Raw genomic sequence first — 20,342 nt, 5'->3', positions numbered from 1 at the left:
GCTTGTCTCCACCTCTGGACAAGGGGCTGACTCTGGTTTTCCCTGTGGAACCAGTGCCAAGGTGGGACTTTTTCACCCAGGAGGTAAAAGTGGAGGCTAGAGGGAGGACAGATAGAATGCAAGATCCATTTGCCCAGTTCAACCAAAATGGCTCTGTTTCTATGTGTTTTACGTGTTGAGGTTCCACTTAGGATTTGCTGCATACTTAGCAAGGCTATGAAAACCCCTGTCCAGGCAGTGAACACAAGAACACAGGCACAGAGAAAGGCAGCGTGGTGTGTAGAGAAATGTGAGTTTTAGAGTCAGACATCCCTGTGATTGAATAGCTCTGCTTCTTCTCAGTATGTGGATGACTTATACTCTCCATGCCGTGGGGATCTTGTCTGTGACCTGGAGATACCAGAACCAGGTGACCACATAGCCTGCTTTGCCCAGGACAATCCCTGTTTACACTGGTTGTCTTTGTATTAATGCCAATGGCTCCCTTTGCTCTCCAAAGTATTTTTGTTTGAATTATATGGGCAGTAATACCTACTTTGAAGGGTTGTTTTAAATACATTCATGTGTGGCATAATGATGTTTTAGTCAACAGTGGACCACATATATGACAGTGGTCCCAAAAGATTATAATGGAGCTGAAAAATTCCTATTGCCTAGTGACATCATAGCTGTCATAGTGTTGTGGCATAATTACTTTATTTTTTAATTTAACTTTTTTTTTTGAGACAAGGTCTGGCTCTGTTGCCCAAGCTAGAGGTCAGTGGCATGATCTTGGCTCACTGAAACCTCCACCTCCCAGGCTCAGGTGATTCTCCTAACTCAGCCTCCCAAGCAGCTGGAACTACAGGTGTATGCCACCATGCCTGGCTAATTTTCTTATTTTCTTCTGTAGAGACAGGGTTTCCCCTTGTTGCTGAAGCTGGTCTTGAACTCCTGGACTCAAGTGATCAGCCTGCATCAGCCTCCCAGAGTGCTGGGATTACAGGTGTAAGCCACCACACCAGACCTAAATATTTTTAAAATAAAGTAGTGTAGCCTAAGTGTGCAGTGTTTATAAAGTCTAGACTAGTGTACTAGGTCTTCACATCCACTCACTACTTACTGACCCAGCCAGAGCAACTTTTAGTCTTATACAGGTGTACCATTTTTTATCTTTTATACCAGATTTTTACTGTACCTTTTCTATGTTTAGATATATTTGGGTACAATAAATACTTACCGTTATGTTATCATTGCCTACAGCATTCAGTGTAGTAATATGCTGCACAGGTTTAGAGCCTAGGAACAATAGGCTAGACCGTATAGCCTAAGTGTGTAGTAGGCCATACCATCTAGGTTTATGAAAATGTACTCTATGATGTCCCCACAATGGCAAAATCACCTAAAGATGTGTTTCTCAGATCATATCCCTGTTGTTAAGTGAGGCATGACCCATACAGCACTCGGTGTTGTCTTCATTACTTTACTCTAGGGGCAGGTACTCATTAAAGCTTTGTGAGAGACTTGCTTGGAACCTGGGTCACTGAGTAACCAGCATTGAATGAGTTACTCTTGGCTTTGGTCTTCAAGTTCAGCTGACCAAACCAGGGATATCTCCACTTGTCCCCTCTCAAAATGAGATGTTGCGCTTGCCCTTCTCCAGATACCAGGACATTTGGCTCAGTAAGGCTTCTGCCCTCTGTTCTTCCAAGAGGGCAGCCTGGGGAGATCTCTGTTCTCAAGTGAGGAGGTCTTGGGTCCCAGTGTGGGTCTGCATTCTAGAGGGGGTCCCCGACCCTATCATGGGTGCCCTTTTCATAGAGTAAGCATGAGAAAGTGGACTTGATTGGGGAATGAACAAGTTGTCTGGCACCGGGAAGTCTGGATTTGGGGTGCAATTGGCACTCAAATATATGTATAATTAATACACAGGAGTTGTCTGGGAATGCTGCCACCCCTCACTGAACTGTGGAGCCCATGAAAAGTTACAGCTGCTCCAGTCAAGGGTGAGGAGCCACTGGTTCCCTGGGAAGCTGAGTTTTGGTGAAGCCCCTCCCACTAGAGAAGGGAGGTGAAGCCCTCTTCCCAAGTTCCAGCTGGCTTATTTCCAGATAATTCAGAATGAGCTCCTAGGGGACGCTGTGGGTAATTCTAGTCATTGCATCACAAAGCCCAAAGGTGTGATGCAATGTCTGGGAGGTGTGTGCAGTCTGGGAGTATTTTATAAAGTCCAGTTCTGGCTGATGGCAAAACTGAAACAACCTCTTTCACCTGTGTCATTTTGGTGTTAATACCTTGTCCCAATTCAGCTCTGCCATGACCAACTAATACAGACCCATCTGTGTAGATATGAACTAGAGCAGCAGCCTGGAAATAAAATTAGAAATCTGTTCTTTCTGCCATCTGTATGTGAATTTTTGACAGTAAGGCAGTCACAAATGAAGTAGCAAAAGCCACAAAATAAAGCTACAGTTTCACTGGTACAGGACCAATGGTTTCATCCAAACGTGTGTGCCACCTGAGAATAGCTAAGGTGCTGTCCCATGAAATCTGTGAAACAAAGAAAAGCCTAAACGAGTCCCTTACTGTTGAAATGTGGTCATCAGCTGTTGCAGCGGCCTCTCGCCATTTTCAGCGGCATTAACTGGTTAGACTTTGAAGGCCCGCTGGCATTGTCCTCCTTTCTGAGTCTCTCCTAGTGTAAGGTTGAATTCAATAAGGAGAGTGCCTCTCTCTGCAGTTCCAACTCTGCAAAGCAGTAGCAAATTGGCCTAAATTGTTAACAACTAGTAGAATTTGGAGCTTGTTTTTGTTGGAGCGGACCCTCTTTGCCCTTAGTTGTCATTTGGGGAGGAACACTCTGTCCTCGTGAATTCTTTCTCCTTGTTCCTCTGAACATATTATTCTCAATTGCTTCTGGGGAGTAAAAATCTTGCAAAGAATTATAGAATAAAATACAGCAAAATATAAAAAACAAAATCTCATTTGTCCATAATCTCATTGCTCTCACACCCTTGGTTATTATAAGAAAAGTTGAATAGTGCTAATATAAGGCCCCAGTCTGTCACCTGCAATTCTGAATTTCAAAAACCCTGAGCACCTATTTGGTGGAGAAACTTCTCCTGATCTCATCCAATGAGAGATTCATAGTCTTTAAAAAATCTTACTTGGTTTAAGTAATCATACACTTCACTGCAGAAATATTACTATGCTTGAATGTGGCATGTTGCCCCAGACTCTGCTGAGGACTTTAATAAACAGTATAGAGGTCATATGATCTTTTAAAATCAGAAACATTTAGAATCCCAAATTATATCTGGCCTCAAAGATTTCATAGGGGGAAAAATGAACATGGTGTATACTTAAAAAAAATCAAACATTTTAGAAAGGTACACGATGGAGAATGAAAGTACCCCTGCCCACTGGTCTGCCCTGTCCCATCCTAAAAGTAACTGGTCATCAAAAAAAAAAGGCTTTAAATACATGAACAGTCTTTCAATTCTGAAAATTGCATTGTCTCTTAAATGCTTAATTTATTCTCAAAGTGTTCTTTCCTGATGATTCTACAATATTCCACAGCTAGTGTCTACTATGGACTCACTGTGGATCTTGTGAAGTTTGGCATTTTCATCCACCAGGTTAGAGATAAACATGTGCAAAATGCTTGATAAGACAATTCACAAGCAAGAATTTGATCCAAAGGAACTGATAAGATGCTGGAGAAATGTATGAAAAATTCTTCATACTACAGCAGGAAAAAAACTGTAGAACAATTTAACCCGTGGAATTATTGGAAGGAAAGAGGAACTGTCATTATACCCAAGAAATTCTCAGTTGGATATCCAAAGATGTTTTATCATCAGGTAATTTTCAGAAATGCTTGTAAGGCTGAAAAAAATTTACCAAGATCTATTGATACTAATTTTTAGAAAATAACTTAGTAATTCCAGATGTTTTGCTGCTGGTTTAGCAATTTCATTTCTTTTTCTCTAGCAGCTATGGTGCTATTGGTTGATGAAGAATTACTGATAACAAAGAAAGTCCACAAGGAAAACTGATATTTAAAACACCACACTTCTAATGTACAGATCATTTTGAGGACTGTCTTAAGTCACAATCCCATTTAACATCTCTTATCATGCTTCTGTGTGATCCTTAAGCATTACTTCTGGATGGCTTCCCTGACCTCCAATACCTACACTGCACCATCCACTCCTGATTCTTAACTCAGTACAGTTGCACTATGTTGAAATTGTTGATTTCCCTTTAGGGTTCCTCACAGCAGGCTGTAAACTACACCCATGTCTTAGCCATTTCTTTATTCCTCTCTTTATTCCTCCGAGCATACTGTTTGGATGGAATGATGGATAGATGGATGGATGGAATGATGGATGGATGGGTGGATGGATGATGGATGGGTGAATGCATTGTTACATGAATGAGAAGGTGAAACAATTTCTGTGGGTATTGGGTCTTCCTCTGTAATTTCCTTGAAATTGCTCTACAACTTCTAGAAAAATAAGCTCAGATTGCTTGGTCCTTCCTACAAAACCACAGTGGAATTACAGAGAAGACATCAACATTTCTGCTTGTGATTTATTGTTGTTGTCTGTAGATTTCTCCCCACTCAAAAAATATATATATATATATGTTTCCAGTTTTTCAGCTTCAGGAGGTCTGGGTGAGGCTCAGGAGTCTGCATTTTAACCAAGCATCTCCAAGGCTCTGATGCAGGTTCTGTGGCCACCGCTATAGAAATACCATCTTGCTCAGTGCTTTTCAAACCGTTCCTTTGAGATTCACTAGTAAGGTGTGAAAATTCATTTAGGACCAGCATATTTAAAAGAATAAATAGAAGAGAAGGGAGGAGGAAAGGAAGGGAGAGGAAAGCAGTGCAGAGAAAGTGTCAGTGCATGACATGTAGCCAAATAACTGTTGTCCTGTGTAATTTCGTTCCTTTCTCCCCCTCTCTCCCTCTCTCTCTCTCTCTGTGTCTATCTCTCTCTCTCTCCCTCTCTCCCTTTCTCTCTCTTGTCTCTCTCTGTCTATCTCTCTCTGTGTGTGTGTGTGTATGTATGTTCATGCACATGTGCTGGGTCCCATCATAAGGTGCATTTTATGGGCCATGGTAAAACAATTTGAAAGCTGCCTAGGGCATCCCTTCCTGTTGGCAGGAACGGCATCTGGAAGCCAGGCGTTCCAGTGTTGGCCAGCTCCCACACAATGTGGAATCCCACCTTCCTATTGTATCCTCTTTTCTAGCTGTGCCTCCCATCAGAGCAGTGAATGGCTCTACTCCCTCTTTCCACAGCTTTTCAGAAATTTGAGGAGGGGCAGCATTCTGGGCAGGAGTGGGGGTCTGGGCTGCCTAATCAAGCATCAGAAAGGTGAAGATGGGGCTGCCGCCAGGGCTTGGTGTCAGGGAGCTCTGGTGTGGCAGCAGGAGCTGTCAAAGGGTGAGGGGGAGGGAGTGAAATCCAACATAGAGACCCCCAGCCTAGACATGCAGGGAGGGGACAGGAGTGAGATGGGAGGGGTGGGGGATTCCATCCTGAGTTGACCAGTCACTGTGTCTTGCATGTTTTAGGCATCCACGTATGCAGTCCTTCCTCTCTGTCAGGTGAGACTGGCCCACACTGCACATGAGCTCTTTTCTTCTTCAGACCAAGCACTCTGAGTTTTAATGACATGGTTCTCAATCCCCTCACTGCTCTGGCTGGCTCAATTGATACTCTCTGGTAGATTCTGTTAAAGGTCCCAGCACAGATGTTTTATCTGTTGAATGAAAGACCACTCCAAGGAAAGCAGGCTTATTTGACCCTCTTCCTGCTGGACCCTCTGACTCCTTTAGAGTGTGTTGGTTGTTGCACACTTCATTTCAGTATGTATTTATTGAGCACCTTTTATGTGCAAGATCTAGGAAAATAGAAATGCAAAGAAAGGAACCTTCCCACATAAGACACCAGTCATCTGGCAGAGCAGAATGAGATGTTCAAGGCTAGAAGGCTGCACCAGGCACCCGGGAGGCAGAGATGGATAGCACCTGGCACTCGGGAAGTACTCTGTAATTGTGGTGCTGACGGAACAAACTCAATTCTATAAGAAGCCAGGGCTGTGCTGGGGAGGTCTCCTAGAGAAGATGATATCTGAGCAGGGATTTGATTCTAATCAAACAGTGGAGTGAGAAATTGTCCATGCTTGTGAGTTAGAGTTGATAAAGCTCTGTATGAGAACAAAAGGTCTCTTATGAACTGAAACCCCTGGGGTTTAGTGCTGGAGCTTTGTGATCCTTATTTTAGGTTCTAAGCAGTATGTTCTGCTCCCTTCTAGATTCCAGGTTATATTCCACAGGGCTGAAGCTTTCAGAAAATCTTCTTCAGCGAAGTGGGAGCTTTCTATAGCTAGATTGAGACTATATAGGATGAATCAAGTTTGAACAAGCATCACTCCAAATCTTTAACATGTTTGTATTCTGGATGCCCCCAGAAATGGGGAGATCTTCAAATGCTGAGGCCTCTGCCCACACTTCTGTCTTGCTTTCGGCCTTTCACCCTCTACATAAATGTTCCCATATCTTCTATGGGCAGTGATTTGACAGTCACAAAGTGCAGTGCTAAAACTTAATTAAAAAGTACAGCAATCACGTGTGGGTGAGCATAGGGCTCTGCAGATATTTGAAATGGCAAGTTAGAGAATCACTGAATTTGTGCTGCATGTAGCGGCTTTCCTATTTGCTCACCTTATATGTCCCAGGTAGTGGGTGCCATCCTCCAGTTATCAACATGTTGTCCCCATGTTCCAGAATAAAATGGATTGGGCAGCAAGATCTGGGGAGAAAACAAAACCAGGATCACAACTTTAAGTGATTTGAGATCTCAAGTTCAGGTTTGTGGGACGTTTCAGGGACAACTGTGATCCCCTTGACTACACAAGTAAGAGACAAAGAGTAGAACCACCCAGGAAAGAGCAGGAAGCCATGGATTTCTTGCTTTTTCATAATAAACCAGGCAGCTAGGAAGCAATCTGTATGTTTAAGGAGCTCCTTTGCTGTCACTCTGTTTTAGAAGTCAAGATAGAGCATTATTTGTGGTTATTTTTGTGCCTAACCCTCAGTTTCTGAGTGGTCATCCACAGCTATTTGTTGGATTTTCTCTGAGTAATTTGGGAATTTAAAACCCTCTGGAGTTTGTCATTTCTGTGATTCCTTCATTATTACCTTTAGTGGCCAGATTTTTCATTTATACAAATGGCCAGAAGATCCTCAGAAGGTTACACAGATCACACATAAAAAGCAAAAGCTTCATTCACCAAAAAATAAATTTCTTGTCATTTCCACCAATTTCCAGAAAAAAATATATTTCTTTATCTATTTGGGGGTACAGACTAGAGAAAATTCTATAAATGCCTTCAAAGCCCCAGCTGGAGAAATAAATTGGTATCGCTTTCCAAAATTTATTAATGACAGATTGCATTACAAAATGTAATTAAGATGGTCACAGTGAGATCCTCATTATCCTCTGCTCAGCAGTCCCTAGAGTGCCACAGAGGGTCACCCAAGACTCCTCCCTCTTAGATATTAGCATTAGCACCTTATATAAATGAGTCGGCAGAAAATAAAGTCAGAGGGAGCTAGGCACCATCCAGAGGGAAAAAATAAAAGTGATCCCGAGTTGGACAGGCAGGATCAGAAGTCCACATGACCTGAAGATAAGAAGAGGGGCTGGAGGGGAAGCAGGTGGGCCAGAGGGAAGCTGTGGTGATGTACAGCCTGCAGCAGCAAGACAGGAGGAAGTTTAAGGGAAGCCAACTCCCATTCTTTATATGATGTCTATCTTTCTGCTCTTTCCTGTCTTGATTTCAAAGAATCATAATTTGGCCAACTTTCCACAGGCCGTTATTATTAAACACACGATAATTGAGTAATTATATGCAATTAAAAATTTCTTACACCTTTACTCCGTTTCCTGCCCAAATCAGTGTGTTCTCAAGACCTAGAAGTGAATTATTATTGACTTGAGCAAGGACTCCATCATCAGGTAAGGATAAATAATGAGATCTTCTTATCTATGGGTGAACCTGTTTCTGTAATGAAACTGCCTGGAGGCAGGGTTGACTTTACAGAACATATAGAAACTTGTTTCTCAACAGTGACACCCAAACAGCTGAATTTCTTTTCATCTATTTACTAGAGATATTAAACCCCAAGCCACAACTCAGCACCCACTGAGTTGAAAGAGTCTTCATTAAAACCCACAGGGACTTCAGCTATGAAGAATAAATGGGTGTATGTGAGGGAGGAAGTGAGGGAAAGAGTGGAGAATACAAATCTTAAAAAACAATTCTTTTTACCTAACTATGAAGGAAAAACTTCAGAAATCTATGAATAACCAAAGGTATTGAGAAATAAAGTTTGTTTGCATTCAGGAAGCTGGAGGCAGTGCAGAGAAGAATCAGGGCAATTGGAAAGATTTGGTGAACCATTTAGTAATCAACCCATAAATACAAATTTTAAGTTGACCTGGTATCAAAAAACTATATATGAGCAGCCCTTGAATTCATACCCCGTGAGACATCTGGGAATTATCAGGTTTGAAACCACCTTTGCAAAAATATGACTGAGACAGTGAAAGAGATCTAACCTAACTGGCTCCATCTTGTTTCTAACCTTTAAGCTGTTCTCGTTCCTTCCTGGGCATAGGCTGAACTAACTTTGGGAGGAACTTAGTTTATAGTCTAAAGCAAAGATGATAACAGCCCTTTCCCAAAACAAACCTCCTTCTTACCTGGGGAGTAGACTGCCTTTGTAGGACTAACAAATTAACCACAACATTAGACATTATGATTTAGGAGTCATGCAGCTGGAGGCTACAAGATTCTGACCATCCCTAAACTTCTCCTAAGATCAGTGCTTGAGATATTTTGCAGACCCTGCACTTGACAAATCAGCTGGCAGCACCCAGATCGATAAATTGGCTCATCTGATCCTGTGGCTCCCACCAAAGAACTGACTCAGAAGAGGAGAGCTTCAACTTCTCATGATTTCATCTCTGATCCAACCAATCAGCACTCTCAACTCACTGTCCTTCCCCCACCCACCAAATTATCCTTAAAAACTCTGATCCCCCGAATGCTTGAGGGGACTGATTTGAGTAATAATAACACTCTGGTCTTCCACACAGCCAGCTCTGTGTGAATTATTCTTTCTCCATTGCAATTCCCCTGTCTTGATAAATTGGCTCTGTCTAGGCAGGGGGCAAGGTGAACCCATTGGGTGGTTACAGGTGCAATTCTCTAGGTGATAGAAGTGAGAATTTAATAACTTCAACTGAAAGAATCACTAAAGATTCCATCCTCAGGCTTTCTACCTCTGTCTCTCTTTCCCCACCTACCTCCTTCTGCCATGTGTTTGGTGGCTATAATTTTTATTATAGCTACCAAATGCTACTAAAAGTGTTGTGCAATTCAAGATTTCCAACACTGGTCACATCTACATCCCTCACACTGAAAACCACAGGACATCACAGATTTCAAATGTGATGTCCTAGTGCCTCCATGGGTACAGCTGCACTTCTCAGACCACATCTGACCTGGCACAGTTCAGAAAATATGATCACCCTAGAGAAGCCCCACGTAGGCATATTTAACTTACCTATGAACTTCAACCTTCAGTGACATTGGGACTCCTCTATCTCCTTTAATACTCACGATCTATTATGGAGGCTTAATATTAGGTTAGTCTAAACTCTGGAAGCAGACTTTAGAATTCTCCTCCCATCCTCCATTCTTAGCTAGGAATTTGATGGGTATGTTACAGGAGAATGATTTCAATACCTAGACCTGTATGGAAATTTAACCTTTGTTGCTTATTTTAGTCAAGTTGTTCTCAAGCTTTAGTGTGCTTATGTTCTGTACTTTATGAACAATTTAAGGAATTTTTCAAGGTTATTTTTAGAATTTCTTTTTCAAAATTAGATAACACATTCAAATGGTTTAAAAATGGAACAGAATCAGAATATAATCAGTGGAGGCTTGCCCACACCCATTTCCCTCTGTCTAGTTTCCACTCATTCTCTCCAAAGGTGACCAACATTATTAGCTGCTTATGTATTCTCCCAGAGTTTCTCTATGCGAATACAAGTAAATATGGATCTATATTATTACCCTCTTCACGTTGTACACTTTTTTTGCATTTTGCCTTTCACTTGTCAGTATAACTTGGTCTTGGTGGCATTTCTATAGCTGTGTTTAGAGAATGTCCTCATTCTTTTTTTTTTTTTTTTTTTTTAAGACGGGGTCTCACTCTGTCGCCCAGTCTGGAGTGCAGTGGCACAATGTCGTCTCATTGCAACCTCTGCCTACTGGGTTCAAGTGATTCTCATGCCTCAGCTTCCCAAGTAGCTGGGATGACAGGCATGCACCACCATGCCCGGCTAATTTTTGTATTTCTAGTAGAGGCAGTGTTTCACTATGTTAGTCAGGCTGGTCTTGAACTACTAACTTCAGGTGGTCCGCCCACCTTGGCCTCCCAAAATGCTGGGATTACAGAGATGAGCCACCATGCCCAACCCTCATTCTGTTTATATATTTTATAATATATAAAGCTATATTCTACGTAGCTGTATTTATATGTTATATATACAGCTACATAGAATTATATGTATTATACAATGGAATTCTATGTAGCTGTATATATAACATATAAACACAGCTACATAGAATATCACTGTATAGATGAATGGATACCTGAGTTGTTTCCAGTAGTTTACTATTGCAAACAATGCTGCAAAGAATAACTTTGGAAACACATTATTTCACAGATAGACAAGCTAAGCTACAGGATAAATTCTCAGAGTGGGGTTGCTGGTTAAAGGCTACATACATTTGGAATTTTGACAGATACTGCTAAATTTCCCTTCATACAGGTTGTTCCAATTTATACTCCTATCAGTGAGACAAGATTGCCTGTTTTCTTGCAGCTTGGCAACTGAATATATTGTCAAACTTTTGTATGTTTGCCAACCTGATAGATTAAAAATGGCATTTCATTGTAAGTTTTAACTTAAATTTCTTCCATTTTCAGTAAGACCAAGCATCTCTTCTGTGTTCGTCTGTTCTTACACTGTTAATAAAGACATACCCAAGACTGAGTGATTTATAAAGGAAAGAAGTGTAATTGACTCATAGTTCAGCATGGCTGGGAAGGTTTCAGAAAATTTACAATCATGTCAGAAGGGGAAGCAAACATGTCCTTCTTCACATGGCAGAAGGAAGGAGAAGTGCAGAGGAAAGCGGGGAGAGAGCCCATTATAAAACCATCAGATTTCATGAGAACTCACTCACTATCATGAGAGCATGAGAGCAGCATGGAGGTGACCACCCCCATGATTCAACTGCCTCCCACCAGGTCCCTTCCATAACACATGGGGATTATGGGAACTACAATTCAAGATGAGATTTGGGTGGGGACACAGCCAAACCATATCTTCTTCCTATATATAAAGGCTATTTATATTTTTTCACATGAGCTGTCTGCTTGCATTCTTTGCTTATTTTTCTTTTGGCTTTTTCACCTTGATTTCTAGAAAATCCTTATATACTTAGGAAATTAGCCTGATGGCTGTGGTGTGCCTTGCAAATATTTTTCCCAGTTGATGCTTGTGTTTTGACTGCTTACTATATTTTTTCTTTATGCAGAAGTGTGCCATTTTATGTAATTTAATTTATTAACTTTTTCTCTTAAGGAATTTTGAGTTTGACTCGTAGAAATACTATTGAGTTCTCCCATGTTTTGCTCCTGTGCTTTTTGGATTTTACTTTTGACCTTTTAATTTTTAATACTCTTTATCTGGTTTACCTTGGTGTAGTGGGGTAGTATGTTAGGGTCGAGTTTGATCATTCTTTATGTTTGCTTAGAACCCGACTTCATGTGAGACTCAATTCCACTGTATTTATTTGTGGATACATTTTTAGGTTCTTTCCTTAGGTGACAGAAGGACATCCATCCTGCCAATGTAATGCAAGTAATTCCTATCACCATTCTTCCTCTAGGTAATAATGCCATTTCTCTCTTTAGTGGCTCCATCAGGAATGTGCAAAAAGAACCACTGCACCTAGGAAGCTGGCAAAAAGTGCAGAAAAGCCCAGGGAAAGAGCACGTGTTCCATATTTGTTGGAGAGTGAGCAGTTTTTTCCATGTTGAGCAAGAAGACTTGAGGGCCATGAAGGACCAGAGAACTTGGAACCTGGGACAGGAGCTAAGGGAAATACATTTCAAACTGGCAAATGTTAAAATCCACCTAAGAGGCCAGGGTTTGAACTTCCTAAGATTCGAATGTCAAGTTTGGAATTTAGGACTTTCCTGTTGGGAACACCAGAAGCATTTCGGGTGTATTTAGGGGCAGTGAGCACAATTAGGGATCTATTGTGGGCTAAGAGGACACATTTCCAGCTAGAAGTATCTGGTGGTAAGAGAAAGGCAGACTGAAACTTACAAGAGAATATATACCATCTCCATAGCAGCTGGGAAATGCAACAAGATAAAGAGTTTCACAAGTACCATGGTAGCACATGCTCTGGAAGTTTCAGGAAAGACTCGCTGCCAAATGACCAAAAGACTGAGCAGATGTTGACATTACCTGAATGTTCACAATTATAGGCTCCACGTCTTGGTACACAATCTTCACCACTTTTGTGGCCTGCTTGGCATGATCATGTTTGTCAGCAGCCACAGTGCAGGAAATCTGACCCACACAAATTGCCTGCAGAAAACACAGACCAATTAACTGCCAGAAGGGAACAAAAATGTGCACCAGTGAAGCCCTTGTCAACCCAGTTGGGATACGCGTTGGGATGATGTGTGTACAGTTGACCTATAGCCTAGAGCGTGGGGCTGGGTTTGAATATGGCTCTGCCACTGCAGGCTATGTGGCCTCAGGCAATTGATTAAAACTATATAAGCCTCAATGTCTTCATCATAAAATTGAGATAACTGTGCCAACTTAACGGGGTTCTTAGTTCCCTTAAATTTGTTCTGAAATAAGGCTTATTGCAAGTAAATAATCTAAGGTCGTTAGAAGGACTGCATATGGTGATGTGTATAAAGGCGCCTGGAAAATAGTACCAGGGAATAGCAGCTACCATTATTATTAATATGATATAAGAATTTTAGGTGCTATTATCATAATACTTCACTCTGTGCGTATAGTCTTTTTCTTTTTTAAAAAATCTTTTATTTTAGGTTTGAGGGTACAAGTGAAGGTTTGTTACATAGGTAAACGTGTCATGGGAGTTTGTCATACAGATTATTTCATCACTCAGGTATTAAACCTAGTACCCGATAGTTATCTTTTCTGCTCCTCTCCCTCCTCCCAGTGTTTGTTCTTTCCTTCATTGTATTCATAACCTCTTATCATTTAGCTCCCACTTATAAGTGAGAACATGCGGTATTTGGTTTTCTGTTCCTGTGTTAGCTTGCTAAGGATAATGGCCTCCAGCTCCATCTGTGTTCTCACAAAAGACATGATCTCATTTTTTTTAAGGCTTGCTTAGTATTACATGGTGTATATGTACTACCTTTTATTTATGTAATCTATCATTGATGGGCATTTAGGTTGATTTCATGTCTTTGCTATTGTGGATAGTGCTGCAGTGAACAATCGCATGCATGTGTCTTTATGGTAGAATGATTTATATCCCTCTGGGTATAAGCCCAGCAATGGGATTGCTGAGTTGAATGGTAGTTCTGCTTTTAGCTCTTTGAGGAATCACCATACTGCCTTCCACAATGGTTGAACTAATTTACACTCCCACTAACTGTGTATAGGTGTTCCCTTTTCTCTGCAACCTTGCCAGCATCTGTTATTTTTTTACTTTTTAATAGTAGCCATTCTGACTGGTATGAGTTGGTATCTCATTGTGGTTTTAATTTGCATTTCTCTAATCATCAATGATATTGAGCTTTTTTCATATGCTTGTTGGCCACATGTATGTCTTCTTTTGAAAAGTATCTGTGTGTGTCATTTGCCCATTTTTTTAAATGAGGTTGTTTATTTTTCTCTTGTAAATTTGTTTAAGTTCCTTACAGATGCTGGATATTAGACCTTTGTCAGTTGCATAGTTTGCCTATATCTTCTCCCATTTTGTAGGTTGTCTGTTTACTCTGTTGATAGTTTCTTTTGCTGTGCAGAAGCTCTTAAGTTTAATTAGATACCACTTGTCAATTTTTGCTTTTGTTGTGATTGCTTTTGGTGTTTTTGTCATGAAATCTTTGCCTGTTCCTATGTCCGGGATGGTAGTGCCTAGGTTGTCTTCCAGGTTGCCTTTTTATAGTTTTGGGTTTTATATTTAAGTCTTTAATCCATCTTGAGTTGATTTTTGTGTATGGTGTGAGGAAGGGGTCCAGTTTAAATCTTCTGCATATGACTAGCCAGTTATCCCAGCACTATTTATTGAATGGAGTCTTGTCCTCATTTCTTTTTTTTTTTCCAGTTTTTGTTGAGGATCAGGTGATCATAGACGTGTGGCCTATTTCTGGGCTCTCTTTTCTGTTCCATTGGTCTATGTGCCTGTTTTTGTACCAGTACCATGCTGTTTTGGTTACTGTAGCCCTGTAATACAGCTTGAAGCTGGGTAATGTGATGTGTCCAGCTTTGTTCTTTTGGCTTAGGATTGCCTTGGCTATTCAGGCTCTTTTTTGATTCTATATGAATTTTAAAATAGTTTTTTTTCCTAATTCTGTGAAGAATGTCATTGGTAGTTTGATAGGAATAGCATTGAATCTGTAAATTGCTTTGGGCAGTATAGCCATTTTAATGATATTGATTCTCCCTATCCATGAGCATGAGAAGTTTTTCTATTTGTTTGTGTCTTAATTTCTTTTTGTAATTCTCATTGTAAAGATCTTTCACTTCCCTGGTTAGCTGTTAGGTATTTTATTCTTTATTCTGGCAATCTTAAATGGGATTGCCTTTCTGGCTCTTGGTCTGCCTGTTTTTGGTTTATAGGAATGCTGGTGGTTTTTGTACATTGATTTTATATCCTGAAACTTTGCTGAAGGTGTTTATCAGCTGAAGGAACTTTTGGGCCATGACTATGGGGTTTTCTAGATATACAATTATGTCATCTGCAAACAGAGATAGTTTAACTTCTTCTCTTCCTATTTGGATGCCCTTTATTTCTTTCTCTTGCCTGATTGCTCTGGCTAGGACTTCCAATACTATGTTGAATAGAAGTGGTGAGAGAGAGCATCCTTGTTTTGTGCCAGTTTTCAAGGGGGAATGCTTCCAGCTTTTGCCCATTTAGTATAATGTTGGCTGTGGGTTTGTCATAGATGGCTCCTATTATTTTGAGGTATATTCCTTCAATACTTAGTTTACTGAGAGAGTTTTTAACATGAAGTGGTGTTGAATTTTATCAAAAGCCTTTTCTGAATCTGTTGAGATAATCATGTGGTTTTTGTCTTTAGTTCTGTTTCTGTGATGAATTACATTTATTGATTTGCATATGTTGAACCTACCTTGCATACCAGGGATGAACCCTACTTGATCATGGTGGATTAGCTTTTTGGTGTGCTGCTGGATTCAGTTTGCAAGTATTTTGTTTGTTTGCAAGTATTTTGCAAGGATTTTCGCCTCAATGTTCATCAGGGATATTGGCTTTTCTTTTTTTGTTATGTCTCCATCAGGTTTTGGTATTAAGATAATGCTGGCCTCATAGAATGAGTTGGGGAGGAGTCCCTCCCCTTCAATTTTTTGGAATAGTTTCTGTAAGAATGATACCAGCTCTTCTTTGTACATATGGTAGAATTAAGCTGTGAATCTATAAGGTCTTGGGCTTTTTCTGGTTGATAGGCTATTTATTTTTGATTCAATGTTGGAGCTCATTATTGGTCTGTTCAGGGAATCAATTTCTTCCTGGTTCAGTCTTGGGAGGGTGTATGTGTTCTGGAACTTATCCATCTCTTCTAGATTTTCCAGTTCATGTGCATAGAGGTGTTCATAGTAGTTTCTGATGGTTGCTTTATTTCTGTGGGGTCGGTGATAATATTCCCTCCATCTTTTCTAATTGTGTTTATTTTAATATTTTATCTTTTTTCTTTGTTAGTCTAGCTAGTGGTCTATCTTATTAATTTTTTCAAAAAGCCAACTCCTGGATTTGTTGATCTTTTGAATTTTTTTTTTCTGTGTCTTGATTTCCTTCAGTTCAGCTCTGATTTTGGTGATTTTTTGTCTTCCGCTAGCTTTGGGCTTTTTCTGATTTGTTCTTGTGTCTCTAATTCTTTCAGTCGTGATGTTAAGTTGTTAATTTGAGGTCTTTCTAACTTTTTGATGTGGACATTTAGTGCTATGAGTCTCCCTCTTCACTGCCTGATCTGTGTCCCAGAGATTTCTGGTATGCTGTATGTTTGTTCTCATTATTTTCAAGGAACTTTTTGATTTCTGCCTTAATTTCGCTATTTACCCAAAAGTCATTCAGGAGTATACTGTTGAATTTCCATGTAATTGCACTGTTTTGAGTGATTTTCGTAGTCTTCACTTCTACTTTTATTGTGCTGTGGTCCAAGAGTGTTTTTGGTTGATTTTGGCTTTTTAACATTTGTTGAGGATTGTTTTATGTACAATTATGTGGTTGATTTTAGAGTATGTGCCATGTGGCAATGAGAAGAATGTATAATCTGTTGTTTTGGGGTGGAGAATTCTGAAAGGTCTATCAGATCCATTTGGTCCAATGTTGAGTTCAGCTCCTGAATATCTTTGTTAATTTTCTGCTTCAGTGATCTGTCTAATACTGTCAGTGGAGTGTTGAAGTCTCCTACTATTATTGTGTGGGAGTCTATGTCTCTTTGTAGGTCTCCAAGAACTTGCTTTATGAATCTGGGTGCTGGGTGCTCCTGTGTTAGGTGCATATATATTTAGGATAGTTAGGTCTTCTTGTTGAATTGAACCATTTACTATTATGTTATTCCCTTCTTTATAGTTTTTAATCTTTATTTGTCTGAAATCTGTTTTGTCTGAACTTAGTATTGCAATCCCTGCTTTTTTCTGTTTTCCATTTGCTTGGTAGATTTTCCTCCATCCCTTTATTTTGAGCCTGAGTATCATTATGTGTGAGATGGGGTTCTTGAAGACAGCATACCATTGGGTTTTGCTTTTTTATTCAGCTCTTGTGCATATAGTCTTTCTTCTTCACTGCAATTGTTACCAGGAACATCCTGAACTGTTATGGCATCAACTACACCAGGCAATGCCAGGGCCTCAGAGGTGTCAGTGGAATGGGGGAGAGAAGAAACCCTACAGAGATGCCAAGTGTTGCACAGGATAATGTGGCCCTCTTCTAAGTGAATACACAAACCCTAAGAACCCTGAATATTTCACATGAATGCCACCAGGAGTGCATGAAACCATGCTAACACTGTGGAAAGTAGAGGACTTTGGTTTTACTGGATGCAGGTCAAAAAGGGGATTCTTTGTAGGGCATTTTGTTAGTCTCCCCTTCCAGGAGAGGTGTACCCTTGAGTTGTTTAATAAACCAAAGCTCAAATGTGACACTCTTAGGAGCTCAGGCTCCTCTGAAGATGAACGCTCAGAAAAAAGGTAGAGAGAATCATAGCTCTTTGGGATGTCACAAGCTAAGGAAGTTGTTCTTACCCCTTTACGTTCTGAGATAATAGTGCTCAGCTCCTCAGATACCAGCTCCCTCTCTTGACAGGGGTTTATTTGTCTTTTATCCACTCCCAAGCCTGCAGTTGCCCTTCTGCTTTTTATTTTCTTTTATCAAGATATATGTTGAGATTGCTTTTTTGTGAAATATTTCAATGTATTGAGTTGGGTTAATTGCTAATAGATAATCCTTTGAGTGTCTGCTTTATTATTATTATTGTTATTATTATTTTGAGATAGGATCTCACTCTGTTGCCCATGTTGGAGTGCGGTGGCATGATCTTGGCTCACTGCAGCCTTGACCACACAGGCTTAAGCGATCCTTCCACCTCAGCCTCCCACAGACACAAGCCACTACACACGTCTAATTTTTTTTTTTTTTTTTTGTATTTTTGTAGAGACAGGGTTTCACTATGTTTCCCAGGCTGGTCTAAAACCCCCTGGGCTCAAGAGATCTGCCCTCCTTGGCCTCCCAAAGTGCTTGGATTATAAGCGTGAGCCACGGCGTCTGGCTGGTAGGTATTACCAACCCTCAATTCTGTCCATATTTACTTATATGATTTTAGCGTGTGGCCTGGCGCTGGTAACCACAGTCAGGAAGAGCTCTTCTGCTAGGGCAGGCATGTCATCACAAAATACAGCCTCCCTCATGGCATGTTTAATATCCACCTGAGGCATGATGGGGCATCCCACTGGGGTCTTGGGAAGGGGGCTTCTGGGAATCTACACACTATTTTTAGAATACAAAGTCAAACACAAAGCAAATCAATCAAGCAGGAGTGTTTATGAGTCGGAAGCATCCACTAAGAAATGGGCGTGCCTTTCCCTGCTCTACGTGGTGCAGGCCTTTCCAAACTAGTCTGTATTCAGCCTAAACTGAACTTTTCTTCCTCGTGGTGATCTACCTGAAGCTAAAGAGGGTAGGTGTGATGAAGATGAGACAGGGCAGGGACTGGGGCATGAGTGAAGATGGATTTTGTGGCAGCTAGCATATGGGGAACTCTGCTTTTCTGAGAAAACCTGAATGTTTTATGAAACAGATCTTACTGAGAGGCCACTTGAGGTAAAAGTTTCCCCTATTGGCAAGTGGAAGTCCATGTGCTCTGATTAACACCATCATAAAACTTAGAGAACTGTGTAGCCAGCCTGTGTGAGATCCCCCTTCAGGCAGGAAGACTGCTGGCCAAGTGTCAGATGGGAAACTGGGAGATGTGAATTATAGCCCTGGTTCTGCCATAAGTAACTTGGGGCAGGAGGTTTTGTTTGCTTGTTTTAAGCACTTTGGGCATCAGTTTCTGAACCTACAAAATGAAGGTACAAGATTAAATTCATGCTTTTCAACACTTTGAACTTGTAAACTAAGATAAGAGAGTTTTCTACTGATCTGGGACTCTATGACTTTGGAGGTCTGGTGAGGATAATCTTTCTCTCCCTCCATTCAGGCAAATGGCGTAACACATGAGTGAAGCTCTTTAAGGGATGTCAGTTCTTATATTCTGTGATGTCATGTAACCACAGTTACAGTGCCTACTCCTGTCCCTTGAAGATATCTCCCAGTGATCCTGGGGATGAACACCAGGCAGCTTTCCAAATAATAGGGTTTTTTTTTTTTTTTCTGCCATCTTGTAAACCTTCTTGGACCAACAACCAGCCCAGCTACAGCAGATCAGCAAGAGAATCAGGCTGTCTGGTTTGGAAAATAAATTTTGACACTGCTCTGTCCTCCCTGTCCTGGTAAGTCCTGGATGTTCAGCAGCAAGTTAGCCTGGGGTCCTGAGGGTCATGTGAATATGGCTGTATGTCATGCATGCGACTGTAAGTCCTCCTTCCAGCCACCGTGGTCACCTGCAAAGTCCCTTCCCTCACATTTCCCTGAGGCTTCTTGCTTCCCTTTTGTTATATTTTTGCCCTTCAGGTCTATCTTTAGTTTTACCTTTTATGACATTTTATCAGCATAAAAACAGAGTTATCAATAGAAAATAAACATCTGAAAAAGGTCTAACTTCACTAATTAAAGTAATATAATTCAAATAATGAGAGATAATTTTTCTCTAATTTAGAGAAATTTGTCAAAGAGTAGAGGATATGATAACCAATGTTGCTAAGGCTGTGATGAAAGGGCTGCATTCATACCCAGTTGCTGAGAGTATGGATTGAAACCATCTTCCTAAAGGCCACAGTTTTAAGAACCTAAAAAATAGACAGAAATTCCACTTTTAGGAATGTGTTCTAAGGAAATCATCGGAAATGTCTGCAGATTTATGTTTTAGAGTATTTACAGAATATTATTTGTCCCCCCAAATGGGGATTGGTTAAATAAGTTATAGCACATCCATTTGAATAAAAAACAAACACATATCCATTAAAAATCCTGTTTTGAAAAATCTTTAGTGTCATAGGAAAATGTTTGTGATATACTATTATCTGAAAAAAAAGAATGTAGGATTATATATATAAAATGTGATCTTTAAAAAAATGTGTTTTACACCAGTTAGAATGGCAATCATTAAAAAGTCAGGAAACAACAGGTGCTGGAGCGGATGTGGAGAAACAGGAACACTTTTACACTGTTGGTGGGACTGTAAACTAGTTCAACCATTGTGGAAGTCAGTGTGGCGATTCCTCAGGGATCTAGAACTAGAAATACCATTTGACCCAGCCATCCCATTACTGGGTATATACCCAAAGGATTATAAATCATGCTGC

General features: G+C 40.5%; 1 protein-coding gene across 1 annotated transcript in view; it reads right to left on the bottom strand.

Annotated features, from left to right (window-relative positions):
* LOC117979316 (aldehyde oxidase 2-like) overlaps nt 1–20,342 on the bottom strand; it is a 127,881-nt gene that overhangs the window by 67,450 nt on the left and 40,089 nt on the right. The window contains 2 exon segments of the mRNA XM_063595089.1: nt 12,615–12,737; nt 19,770–19,826. Coding sequence (XP_063451159.1) covers nt 12,615–12,737; nt 19,770–19,826 — 180 coding nt within the window.

This window comes from Pan paniscus, chromosome 13 (assembly GCF_029289425.2).
Source record: "Pan paniscus chromosome 13, NHGRI_mPanPan1-v2.0_pri, whole genome shotgun sequence".
Lineage (NCBI taxonomy): Eukaryota > Metazoa > Chordata > Mammalia > Primates > Hominidae > Pan > Pan paniscus.
The sequence above is the reverse complement of the archived record's forward strand: the minus strand, read 5'-3'. Positions and strand labels throughout refer to the sequence as shown.